Source organism: Papilio machaon, chromosome 9, assembly GCF_912999745.1.
Source record: "Papilio machaon chromosome 9, ilPapMach1.1, whole genome shotgun sequence".
Taxonomy (NCBI): domain Eukaryota; kingdom Metazoa; phylum Arthropoda; class Insecta; order Lepidoptera; family Papilionidae; genus Papilio; species Papilio machaon.
The window spans coordinates 1,335,042-1,349,387 of NC_059994.1; the positions used below are offsets into that span (position 1 = coordinate 1,335,042).

Sequence of the window (14,346 nt, forward strand, 5' to 3'; positions counted from 1 at the left end):
CTTGTTCATACAAAGCGCGGCTCTGCGGTAGCCGCTCCACCTATCTACCCACATATGCATCACGCGGCGGATACGGGCCGAGTTTCTTACGCATACATGCGAACTACGAAGGCCAGTTTTGTGTTTGTGTCGCGAATACATACGGCTTCAATAATCAGCAGGTGAAGCGAACTAAAGTAAGGGGTTATTGCGATTAACTCTTTTATCCCTTCGTTTCCATATCAAAGAGTAATGAACCTTGTTCTCTACTTATTGGACGATGTCGATTGGCAACCGTGTGATCATTTTATAGCCGCAGTTCTGATATTACTGATATACTTTATCGCCTTGTTACAATTATTTTTGAGCACAATGTGTTTTATAACTTATTGCGACTATTCTAATTTGCAAAGTTATTAGTGTGCAAAAGTCTATTACTCATTCATAGAGGTGTTCCAATTAGATAACAATAGATAAGAAAAACAATTTTTTGACGGTAATATTTATTAGTATTTGAATTGATTGGAGTTTCGATGTATCATTTTAATAGATTTAATTACGCTGAAATGCTTTATTAAATTTCTCACATTTAAAAAGTTTAATTGTTGCAACAAAGAGTGGGACTGACAGTGAATCGATTACGAGTAACGAAGGTCAGCGAGCGGTGTGCGAGTGTGCGTGCGTATGCAGTATGCAAGCGGGCGAGCTCGGTGCGGCGTCGCCGGTGCTGCACGCCTGCACCGCCGGTTGCAACACCCTCCCCCCCTCGCGCTCGGCTTCTCGCTCGCCGCCGTCTTGCCGCTAGCCTGTCTCACCTCGCGGCCGGCAGCCTTGCGCGACGCGCCGCGCTCTTTCACATTCAAAATTATTCGCAACCATTGCAAAAACTCTCTGTGCAATAAAATATATTATCATTCGCTGCGGCCGCAATAAGTCTGCACGGAGAAGATTTTTAAACTTATATACAAATTTAAGTGCCTTTGAAAGTTTGAATGCACTCCTCGTTGCATCGAGTCCCGCGCGCGTCGTTATGAGAACCCCGTACTGGCGGTCACGTTGACGTCGCGCGGTGCCGCCATATCTGTCTCGGCCACCAAGTAGCAAAATTAATAGGTAATTATTTTCGTGTACAGTGTCTAAGGTTGATTTTATTGTTCAGTGATTATGTGTTACAGTGTTTGCTTTCTATAGTTTGGCTCTGTGCTCATTCCAATTGGATTCTTTTTGGAAATTAAGGTGCGCGCCGGCCGGTTCTTATCGGGTGCAATGCAGTTGCACTCTCAACTTATTGCAGTTTCGCATTCGGCAAAGTTTCATGCGCGGAAAGTTACTAGTGTCTGTTTTACTGTACAGATGGATTGTAAAAGTGTTTTAAAAGTGAATTATTTTTAAAAAGTGGCATGTGTTATAGTTTGTAAAGAACTTCACAGTGTACTCTGTGTTATTTCGGTCATTGACCGCCGGATTTCGCATCTCTTATTTTGTTAGTGCCGCTTTTATATCGTACATTGCGAATAATTCCGATTTCCGTTTTTTAGGCCCATAATTTGTTTCACATCACTAGAAGAATGCAATAGCCCGCGCATTCGCTTTTTAAAATTTACCCTTCACCCGGATGGAATGAGGAGTGCACAGACCTATTGTTTCACAGTTTCATATGTTTGAACATCATTTGTTTTTTTGTTTTTCGGACGATTAGAGAGTTGTCATTTTCTTCCAAAATTACAAAAATTACAAAATAAGGTAATTATTATTTTATTTCCTTCGTTATATAGTGTACATTAATTTTCAAGTTATCACTGCATAAAAAAGCAACAATTGGCACCGCTCTCACGCGTGGCTTTCGATATTGCAATGTATGACATCATCTTTAGGCGAGCCATGGAGGCAGATTTCAGAAATCATTAGTTATAAAAGTTTATTTAGAAGTTTAATGTGTGGTGTATTAAGCCACAATAAGTGCAGTGTGTGTAGCAATCTTTCATAACTGTCCAGAATGGCGGAGGGTAATGGAGAGATATCCGTTGAAGAGGTCCCCGGGAAGGACTCCGACGTTGGCCGTACACCAGACTACCGCAAACTTATAGAATATGGCTTGGACCCAAAGGTAAGGCAGTAAACATATATACCAAAGCATGTGATCAATCTTATTTTGTAACCATGTTCACATTGAATGCAGATTTATTTAAAACTTTGCCTTTGTTGACTCATCGATGAAAACTTTTTTTATCTTTTTTCTGTAATAATTTATTATGTCTTGTGGTAATAATTCTCTTATATACTTTATTTATTAATTTACTTACCAACTATATAAATAAAATTACTTTTATTATGTATATGAGAATATATAGATAATAATGAAGGAGTGGTAAAGTCTGGTAGTGTATACAATGGTACTTTATTCAGTATCAGGATGTAATTGGGGCCAATTGCTGTTAACCTTAGAATTATCAGTGTTTCATGAAAGTTTTACTGTCTTATTGGAATCTAAGTAGATTTTTATATAATTCTAATAAGATTCTTAATAGTTTTCAATTATTGAAAAAAAATTTTACCTAAGTATATGTTTTTATTGTAATAAATTCTATTGATTTCTTGGGATGCAGATATTTAGAGATTAATTTAGAAATTAGGACACATATATATAGAACACATGGTTTTTTTTTCTGGGGACAATTTTTTTATCATGTCTATATAAATGTTGCCATATAAAAATATTTACAAAAAATTGCATTATTTCTGATAAAAGTTGTGATCATTATTTTTCATGTGATTGTTATTGTATATAAATGGTTTATTGCATTTTCTCAACATTCTGATTATAAATTGGCCTCTGATCTCTTATCTATGCACCTTTATTGAACACTGCCCACTAAATATAATCTCTGTTGCCATAAACAATTTTGTTTATACCTCTTGTATACTAGTTATTTAATATTATGTTCTAGTAATACTGTAAATCTAGACAAATTCATTAGAAGTAATGAGTACAGTTTTTCTTGTAGGTTTAATACTTGTATTTTATGTATTTTTTTTAATAATAATAGGTTATTTGCAAGTTAATTTAAAAAAAATGCTGCTGCATCTGGTTATTGATTTAATTTATTTTAAATAAGTTTGGTATTTTTATTTTGGTAAGTAAATAAGGCAACATTTATATTGTCAGTAAAATAATTTGCGAACTTTGTTGCCATATGCAAATAATGTATTATACACACAATAGGGTTTTTACTTTATTTTATCGCGATGTTTAGTTTTGCCGCCAAATATTTTTTTGATTACGTTTGTTGCTTTTTGCTATTGGAAATGAATTATACTAGTAAACATTTTTGTTATATCGAAATTGCGAAAGTTTTCGATATTCGAAATAACAAAAACTTACGTATTGTTACTTATCTTATGGAAACTATAACAAGTCGTAAGAAGTGGTTTATTTGGCATTTAAATCTGATTTGAATTTGCAGGTGGCCGGCAAGCTGGACGACATTTATAAGACTGGAAAGCTAGCGCACATCGAGTTGGACGAGCGTGCGCTGGATGCCTTAAAAGAATTTCCATCCGACGGTGCTTTAAGTGTTCTTGGACAATTTTTAGATTCAAATCTCGAGCATGTATCTAATAAGAGTGCTTATTTATGTGGGGTCATGAAGACTTATAGGTGAGTTGCTACATATTTTGATTGCTACATCTCTAAATGTGTATAAATGTGTCGATTTGGGTAATTTGATTTTACACTTTTCTTGTAATGCCAGCCGGTCGCAAATATCGCGTTTTGTATAACTGACGCCATCTGGCGACTCGCGCCGAGTTTGTAACTTGTTTGCGACGTATCGCGCTGTAAAATGTTTGCTATACCTATTGATTCAAGGTTTAGTTTATTTTTCGATTGAAGTGCATGAAGCGTGTAAGGAATAAGTTAATCAAATATTTAGTCATATATATATTTAACTTATTGTATGTTTGGGATAAATTGCGATGCTTAAACCAATGAAGATGAAATTTCGCAACTATATATAATATAGTCCTACTAAAAATATTTTTTATTTTTTAATAGATTCATACATTGGGAAATTCAAGTTGCACAGATATAAGTGAATGTTTTATGATTACGACTTCCCCTATTTAAAAATTCACACGACATGTATTCCGAAATATTCAAAATACCGATCCTAAAACTACATCATTATTATTAAAACATTTTATACCCAATAAAATTTATTAGGAAAATAAATTCAGTCTTGTATTAGATCGCGAATGACCCGCGCTTTTATTTAACTTACCTAAAATGTATTTTTTCAAAATATCGAATTTCTTTACAGACATAATTAGGAGGACCATAAAAATTAATACGATGTTTTCAATTTATATTTTTGTAGTATTAGGTATAGGAAGATGTTTGTCTGATTTAAAAGCATACTATAAGAGTATTATCGACGAATATTCCACATGTATTTCTGTAATTGATTTAAAATCGCATACTACGTTTGTTGACGTTGACTTGAAATAGGTAGTCAAACTAACTACAGGCTACTACTATACTATCCTACTTATATATAAAAAGTGTTAGCTTACGGAAGCATCTCGCGGTGTTCCAGACAGAAAAGCAGGGCGGGTGTGCAGGGCGCGCCTGCGCTGACTGCCACTGTCCCGGTCAAAGGCCCCGATGAAGAGAAAATTAAACAGATCCTCGCCAGGACTGGATATTCTTTAGATGTGACCACAGGTAAGTGAAATTCGGTGAAATTGATGTCCCAAGATTACGTAGCTTACTTCTTTATCTATTACTATAATACAGTACAGTTATATTGGATTTGTAAGGAAGGTTTGTAAATATATTCCAGGTCAACGTAAGTATGGCGGACCTCCGCCCGGCTGGGAGGGAGGCACACCAGGCGCCGGCTGCGAGGTGTTCTGCGGCAAGATACCCAAGGACATGTATGAGGATGAGCTGATCCCCTTGTTTGAGAGATGCGGCACCATCTGGGACCTGCGCCTCATGATGGACCCCATGACGGGCACCAACCGCGGCTACGCGTTCGTCACCTTCACCACGAGGGAGGCCACGCAGCGCGCCGTGCAAGAGGTTGGCATTTTATCACTATTATGTATCTTCCAATTGATGTTGCAGTTATTTTGTTATACCCTTGCGCGAAGTTACAACATGTTACTTGTTTTAAGTTGAAAGTTATAAGTTAACGACACAACAAGTTGCCACAACATGTTTGTTTAGGTAACTTCGCGGAAAGGATATCTGGGTGTTGTCTTTGTCTGGAGAGTGGTAAACATTTTTCATGTGCCCATCAGCTCCTCTTGCTCATTGTGGCTAATTTGAATCATTTTACTTCGATTGATATAAAAAAATTATGAAACTGTTTTAATACACTGTAAGTGCACATTTGGCCAAATCTGTAACATTGCGAAAGAAATTACCACCCTCTTGGATATATTATTGATTTTGTTGCGAAAATTTATTACTTCGTAAAGATTGATGTCATCTACTTACTTTATATTCTATATTCATAAAATACAAAAAAAAAAAAAGAATCGTCTGGTAAATATGTATAAAAAAATAATAATATTGAGTAGATGTTATAAATCTTTGGCTACAAACGATGTTGTCAAGCACATCTATGAATACGCAATGTTTAGCACAACATTCGCTAACATGAGCTCGTCCAGCAAACAATCGGTTCTACCAAATTGTATATCTAAACTATGAAATGATTATTTCACTGTATAATTGGTGCATTATAAATCTGAAAACTAAATTCTAATTTGACATCTACTTTCCAGGTGACTCGCCGAATGTTTAAGTATTCCCCTTGAACGATAACTAATTCACTGCACAATATAGTTGGCCAATTGTTTGGCCACTTCATTTGTATATATGCCCAATGTTTGGATGAAATCATTACCATATAAAAATAACATATAAGTAATGATTTCATCTATAGAAGTTGCCAAACATGGCGTCGCTTGTAAAACCAACGTGTTATATGTCGCTGTTGGTTTTGCAAGTAACAATCATTTGTCTGTCGAATATGACGTATTCACAGTCACATTTGGGAGACTTAATCTTAAGCTTATATCATTTATAAAGCATGACATTAATATCCCAACGACGGCGGCCATTTGCATCGTCCATCCGCCATCTTTATTCATATTTACCACTAATTAGTTGTGATCGCTGTTAGAATTTAATTATTTAGCGCAATGTGCGTATAATTTTGCATGCACTAGCTGTGTAACATTTAGACTTGAAGCAGTAGTTGTCTGCAGAATGTTTCGTAACAAGTGGTCAGGAATGTGCTCAGCCAGACTCGATGCAATCGGCCGCCGTTTTTTATATAATCACTCAAATTGTCTAAATGTGCAAACATAACACCTATAAACTGATCTAGCCTCGCTTGTCCTGAGATATCATCCCGTTCTCTACTATTGCACCTCGTTCAATTTTGAGTTGCTTTAATTTTTTTTTTTTTGTTACCATCACACTTGTACTCGCTTTTTTTATTTTCACTTCATCAAACGGTCCACTTACAGGGTTAACTTTCAATTGGCTTCAAAACGTTCTCCGGCTGAGAATTTAATATATCTCAGGCTCTCCTCTTTGCTCCGTACCAACACTTTTGGCTTATCATCCAAAGTACAGTTAACTCATCACAATTGGCTCTAACCGTTCATCAGTCACGAGGTCGCGCGGATCATCTCTCGAGCCGCGGCCTGCGCCCGCGCAGTCGAACGACTCCCAAATTGATTCCTCCTCTTTTTTTTTTCAAAATTTTTCCCTTGTTATTTTTCCCACAGCTCGATAATCACGAAATAAAACCTGGGAAGACTCTGAGAATTAAGATTAGCGTACCGAATCTGCGACTTTTCGTCGGCAACATTCCCAAGTCTAAAGGCAAAGAGGAGATACTGGAAGAGTTTGGTAAATTAACAGGTAAAGTGTCAATCGAATGAATTAAAGAGTTTTGGGGTGAATGCGTGGGGGCTTGGTGTGGACCGCTGAAGGGTGCCCCGCTTGCGTCCCGCTTGTCCCGTCCCCCTCCCGTGAGGCTCTCCCGCCCTCGCCCGCGCCGCTACCCTCTCCCCTGTCCCCCGTCCCCTCTCCGGTCTGCGGGCCCGGGCACGACCCGGTCCCGCCCATTGGCTATTCTCCCTCGAATTGTTCTTGCAGCTGAATGATTATGAAATTCGAAAAGGGAAAAAGATTGGCGTTACGGTTTCCTTTAACAATCACCGTTTATTCGTGGGGAATATCCCTAAGAATCGAGATCGGGACGATTTGTTTGAGGAGTTTACTAGGCACGCACGTAAGTCCTTGTCGAATTCATAATATGTGCTATTCAGTTCGTACGGGGACGCGCCGGGGGGCCGCGCCGCTGGCACCGCCGCTCACTCTGCCCGTACACGACGCGCACACGACGCGTACTCGACGCGCACACGACGCGCCCGCGCCGCCCCCCGGCCGTCGCTCGCTTTCTTTAGTAGTCTTGCAATACCGAGTGTTAACCGATTGGCCTCCGCCTGGAGAATGCTCACCGGCAATGACTGGAGAAACTTGCTGTTGTTCTCTAGACTTAGACTTCTTCAGTATATGTTCTCCTAAAATATCGTTTGATTTGCTTCATATTTTCGTAGCGTTGAAGGAATGATCTAAGCGAGGGGAAGGACGCTTTATATTATATTTGAGGCGAGCTCGCTGGCGCCAGCGCCGCTATATGATTGTTGTATGATTGCAGCTGGACTGGTTGAAGTTATTATATATAGTTCGCCCGATGACAAGAAGAAAAATAGAGGGTTTTGTTTTTTGGAATACGAGTCACACAAAGCCGCGTCGTTAGCCAAGCGTAGACTGGGCACTGGAAGAATAAAGGTGAGTCCCCTCTATATCAATACTATGCTCTATATCATTGACTTCTATGTAAGGATTATTTGAATTAAATGTGATAACACGAAATTGTTTGTTAGGTATGGGGCTGTGATATCATAGTTGACTGGGCGGACCCTCAAGAAGAACCCGACGAGCAGACGATGAGCAAAGTAAGTTAATATTCTCTCTCTTACATGCCATTACATAAACAAAATTATAATTCTAATAAGACTAGTACCGCCTTATTACAAAAAATCTCAACAACTCTGGTTTAAACCCGAACTACGTAGTCTAGCTTAATCTCTAAAACCATGGTCTAAATGAATCCGTATTACAAAACGTAGACCAAACCAGAACTTCATAAACTATGAATTTGAACCACGGTCAATCGCTTATGACAGATAATCATTCGCTCACTAAATGTCATTCGATAATAAACGTTCCGTTTCTGCGAAAGTTGTAACATCTGGCTATCTTTTATCGGGTATGTATATAAAATGGAATAGAATAAAGCACGTCAAACGGAATTCTTTTGAAAGTGCCCGCCCCGCGCGATCTTTGTTTTTACGTGTGTAATTGTCAATAAACTAATTGAAAATGGATCAACGATATGCAAAATGATCTGCAAATTGGACATCTGAGAAGAAAGTAAATAATTAATAACCTACTACTTAATTTACTACTACGTTTAAAAACTTTCTTTGATCCGGAAGAATTATTTTATTTTTAATATTTTAGGAAATATTGCGTCAATTAGTCGCACAATCGTGCGTTACTTTTTCCATCCACTATTTTTTCCGCAAAACATTTGGTAAATCGGTACTTTTGTCTTAAATCTTCATTCGACAATTCGACAAAAGGATCCAAATGAACTCGACGTTTATTAGGTTGACGTGACATTTCTAATATCTCCATTGTTTCAATATCTTCAATGTCTTCCATGTCCATTAAATTAACCAAATCAGATTTTTAACAAAAACCCGATAAGGCACAAAACTCGTAACTCGACACTTCTGACATAAGTCTAAATCTGTGGTCTAAATAGTTAAACCTGGGAACGCAATGGTTTAAAGTTGTTACAATAGATAGACCAGGTTTAACGTTAAACTAAGTTTTGTAATATGAATTTTAAATAAACCACTTCGAATGTAGGTTTAAACCAGGTTTTATAGTTAGACCACGTTTTGTAATAAGGCGGGTAATGTCTAATAAGAAAAAAAAATCAATAGTCAATTGCAGAGGAAAGAAATAGTAGAGGATATGTTACCCTTCTGTGTGAGGGTAGTGAACATTGTACATGTGTTTGCAGGTGAAGGTGCTGTACGTGAGGAACCTGACGCAGGAGATCACTGAGGAGGCGCTCAAGGAGGAGTTCGAGCACTACGGCACTGTGGAGCGAGTCAAGAAGATTAAGGATTACGCATTTGTGCACTTTGAGGACCGGGACTGTGCTGTTAAGGTACGTCTACTTCACAGAGAAGTTCCAAAAGGTTTTTATGGCAGATTTATTTTGACACTGGTAGGAGGGCCTACAGTTTTTGGGGTTGCCATTTAAGAAAAATTCCTAAAATATTCCATATTTCAATCCAGACCAATTGTTTCGCATCTTATGATCTCAGTTCTCGTAGTAATTTCTTACTATTTAAATTGATGCATCCAAATTTCTTTGCATATAAAGCATATGTCATAATGTTTTTGTGACATTTTTGAAAATGGCAAAATTAAACCTCGCAGCTGCTTCATTCATTCAAGTATGTCGTTGTCAAGATGACTGTTAGTTTAAATATTTTCTAACTGCTACAAGATCATTGTGACACTTGTCATCGTGTCTTGTCATCCTGTCACCTGTCATGTTGAACGCGTGCAGGCGATGCACGAGCTGGACGGCAAAGAGATGGGTGGTGCGCGGCTGGAGGTGTCCCTGGCCAAGCCACCCTCCGACAAGAAGAAGAAGGAGGAGATTCTGCGCGCGCGCGAGCGTCGTATGACGCAGATGATATACGGCCGCGGCGGGTGAGTGCGCATGCGCAGTCTACTGTACTATGTGCTTTGTTATATACTTGATTGAAAACATACTCGTTTTATATCCGAGGATATCTTTGAATTTACAAGTAACTAGCTTTTACCTGCGACTTCGTCCGCGCGGAATAAAAAAAATGCACACAAGATAAAAAAGTTCCTATGTCCGTCTCCTAGTTCTAAGCTACCTCCCCATCAATTTTCCGCTAAATCAGTTCGACCAATCTTAAGTTATAAATAGTGTAACTAACACGACTTTCTTTTATATATATAGATTAAGTACATAGAAAATTAAATAATCAAAATAATAAAAACATGCGATTTATCCAAACGATTTTAGCTCTTAAAATAGAATAAAAATTGTGTACATAAAAATATTTATCTTTCAATGTAAATATGTGATGATAAATCATTCCCAAGTTTAGATAGTCGGGATTTATTTGTGTGGGGACGGGCTCAATGCAGGTAGGTCAATATTGGATGTGTAAGTTCGAGAAGAAACTTTATGTACAGATGCAATAGAGTCGAATCTCGTATAACATTGTTTAAAGCAGTGATGCATTAGAACGAGATGGATGAATGATGCAATGGACGCAGTTGAATTATTTATGCTTATGTAATTATGTGCATCAGAGCGAGACAGATGCAACAGATGTGCATATGGGTGCATTATTTGAGTGTGTCAGAGCGAGAGAACTAGATGCAACTATGCAACAGACGGTAGTAGTTTAGAACGAGATTGAATTATATAGGGTGTTACAATGGTTGAGTTTATCAATGTATTTGGGACTAATGTATAGATGTAGAGGCGTGTGGGTAACGTCGCTGTGTGTAACATTCAGATTTGATTGGTGCAGCTGCTCGCCGGTGCACGGCGCGCTGCGGGGACGCACGCCGCAGCCGCAGCCGCGACCTCCTGCTGCACGCGGCGACTACGGTTAGTATACACGTACATACATACACGTACACACATGACATGCGCACGCGCATACGGTAACTGCGTGATTAAATGTTTGTGTACACGTGATAAGGATTGGATTTACTAACGGGCACAGACATTTTATAAGTGACGTGTTATATGACCTCATCAAGGTGATGACTTTCTTGAGCCTCTTTTCCAGATTTAGCAAATGTGCTTGTTTGTAAATTAAATCCATTTGAAAAATCCTCGATAGTTTATTGACTTTGGATAGATTTATTTACATTTTTTTATATGTGAGCGTAAATCTCTTAGTTTGTAATTGTAGGTAAGTAAAGGTTAACTCACATTCGTCCTGTCCTTGTTGGAGACGCAGTCGGGTTGATGGTGAGTTGACGTCTGCAACGGCTGACGTCAACCCCCGCAAGTGGGAATGACGTAAATCGCCGACGTCGAAGCGACAGCGAGTGTATACCGGCGACAATTGTGACGCGAGCGCTGCCGGGTGGACGAGAAATAGACGAATGCGCGTTAACCTTAAGTTTTGCTTACAGAAAAATTAATAATGAGATGTTACTTCCGTAGGTTTTTATAAAATACGCGTGAACGGTATTATGCAACAAATTACAGTTTATCCTTTCTCATTCTTATTTAGGTGATTCTTTTTAAGTTTTATCATTACGGCCTTTAATTTATACTTAAGTTAAAACTCAACAAATCAATCCAAAGTCCAAACATATCGACGAAAGCACAGTTTGGTAGCACTCGAGTGTGGTGAAGTGATGCTTTGCTTTGCGTCTACCTCGTTCACCTAGCTCACTGTGGACAGGATACCGTCCTCTCACATCACACACTGACACGAACGCGATAAGATATCGTACACGGTGTGGTCTCCACGCGCACAATCGCAAACTTTGCTACTGATCCCTTACTAACAACTCTGGTCGCGATTGTACATTTACTTAAACTAGTCGTTATTAAATGTCTTGTGTAAAAGAAGTATCGTAAAAAAACTGATGTACCGTCGCGGCCAAAATACATGTACCACTAATGCTACTCTCTAGGCTAGAAAATAATAAAGAGCTAGGCTTAGGTCACTGCATGGTTTCCGCCCGAATACGTAGAAAAAGAGACAGGCAAGACGAGTTCCGACACGCGAGCCGCTGCGATAACTACAAAGGGCTACAGGATGTTTTATGTGATAACAAGTTAACCCGAGAGTACCCAGTGCATGCGTCATGAGTTAATCATTCATCACGATGTTTGTGAGCGTGTCTCCACGCAGCAGGAGAGGTGTGTGTTGGTGTCGCTTACGAGTAGGGCAAGGTGGTGGGTGAGATGTGAGGAGGAGGACCACTGCATGTGGTGTGGTGTGCCGGCGCGGCTGGCGCGGCTGGTGCCCGGGGCGCGCCGCCGGCCCGAGGTAGCTTGTAAGTTAGTGTTAGTTTAGCTTAGCCTCTAAAAGGCCTGTGTTGTGTGTTTATAGATTATGATTACGACTATTACGGGTACGGGGATTACCGAGGTGGCTACAATGAGCCATTTTACCGGTACGATGAGTTCTATTTTGATTACGCGGGGCCACCGCAACCGTCCGCCGTCCGCCAGCCTCCCAACAGAGCGCAACCGGTGGGTCCCACACACACTAACTAATGTTATCATATTATTTTACTAGTCACTAGACGCTGTACTCATCATTACCTTCCGAATTTTGAGTTGCGAAATTTTTTCATCCGTTCTCACAGTTTATTTTTTTCTTAATTTTTTTTTGGTTGAACCCATCCTAGAATGGAGTCAGTGACTCGGTAAAGAACGGTAGTGTGTAGGCCTGACGGTGGTGATCGATGTAGCGGCGGCGGGGCGCGCCGGGCGCCCGCGACCTCTGAGGCGCCACGCCTCGTGGGCTCGCGGGCGCCCGGCGGCCGGCGCGCTGCGGCGCTGCAGCCGTGGGCGCGAGTGGTAGGGCGCGGGGTGGCCGGTCGCGATCGCACCATCAGGTCTGCATGGCTCTGGCCACTCCGACTAACTGCCCGCACCATGCACCCCCCATACTTCATGCCATTGTCATTTCACGTTCACGTTCGCTTCGCTCGTCATCCCACACCCCCGATCCCGCCCCCTAGCGCTTCGCCCCCGCTTGTCACTAACCCTTGGTAAGACGCCCGGAGGCCCGGGCCGCACTCCCGCACTCCCGCACCCGCTGCGATTGTGTCATAACGTGTGGTAGAGCGTGTGTTGTGAAGACTTACTGATCCGCTTGGTCGATGCCTCACTCAGGAAGACGAGCTCGCTCTCGGGCCCAACTCGCTTTACTACGATCTAACCGGAGGCATTCAGGTACCGGACTTCAATATGTAATGGTATATTTACCCCCCTCACAAATGAACGTACTGTTCCGATGATAGAACCTTGTCTAGTTGTCGTAGTTACTGTGCGCGTAGCCTCGCATTTATATAGCTTTGTATCCTAGGTACCTGATTGTTTCGATATGTAACCTTAGTTAAGAACATGGTGATTATTTTGGTTGTAACTTATTGCGGTATACTACAATACAATATGGTTACAGTTATATTTTGATTATTTTGCAGCATGAATATAGTTTTAGTTTGAGTTTACTCAAGTATCAAGTAAACAGTCGCCACATATTCTTGATATTAACCGTGGGTTTCCACTGCCGAGACTGAACAAAACATTTAGTCGTATCATTTAATACTCTTTTTGTTCTCGAAATATCTGAGATTAGTAATATGTTTTCTACGAGTGTGCTAGCAGTGAAAACCAACTGTTATAAACAAGAATGAGTTATGTACAGTTATTAGTATGTATACATAGTTTTATTACTGCTGCAAAATTATATAGTAATGGTATTCTAGAAAATAGAATAATAATTTTGTTGCAAATTTTAAATTAAATATTTTTAGCTCACATTGAGATGGAAAGCTAAAGAAGCGTTAAATTTTTTCTTTATTTTTCTATTGAATTGTGTAGACTATATATTTTTTTGTTGTGGCTGTTATAATTCAGCACGATTAATAAATACATTGACGTTGCTTTAAAAAAAAAAGAATGTGCTATTTAATACTTTATATCCTAAACAATAAAACTTATTATTTAGTTTGCGAAAACAAATAATTGAAACACTGGCAATTGTCAGATATTTCTGACAAGTGAAAGTGTATTTTATGCAATGTCTCGCGCATTCAACAACCACTAGCACTACCGGAAGTCCCTAATTGCAAGTATCCCTTTGCCCTCGGTTCTTGTCATTTCTAAGTGTTTTAAATAAAAACAGATTTTTTTTATCATTTTCTACTAATGTTGGTATTTTTTTAAATATGCACTTAATTGGCAAGTTTTTACTTTGCAGAAAATTTCCTTATACCTATAGTTGATCTGAAACGTTATACATCATGCGGGCATGCATATGCATCTTAGATTGCATATTGAAATTACAAAATTTTGACATTTTATAGTAAACAATGTAGTAATTCTACTCAACTTTTTTTTTCTTGCATGAAAAATTTATGTTTTTTTATATCAATGTCTAGATTTA

General features: G+C 39.3%; 1 protein-coding gene across 1 annotated transcript; it reads left to right on the forward strand.

Annotated features, from left to right (window-relative positions):
- Positions 1-1,678: 1,678 nt before the first annotated feature.
- LOC106712865 (heterogeneous nuclear ribonucleoprotein R) lies at positions 1,679-13,452 on the forward strand. The gene is made up of 13 exons (XM_045679437.1): positions 1,679-1,722; positions 1,975-2,086; positions 3,444-3,637; positions 4,575-4,702; positions 4,821-5,062; positions 6,787-6,922; positions 7,725-7,858; positions 7,954-8,025; positions 9,165-9,314; positions 9,723-9,868; positions 10,717-10,811; positions 12,280-12,422; positions 13,071-13,452. Exons 2-13 carry the CDS (start codon positions 1,976-1,978, stop codon positions 13,149-13,151), a joined length of 1,632 nt encoding a protein of 543 aa, XP_045535393.1. The 5' UTR covers positions 1,679-1,722; position 1,975; the 3' UTR covers positions 13,152-13,452.
- The last annotated feature ends 894 nt before the right edge of the window (positions 13,453-14,346 follow it).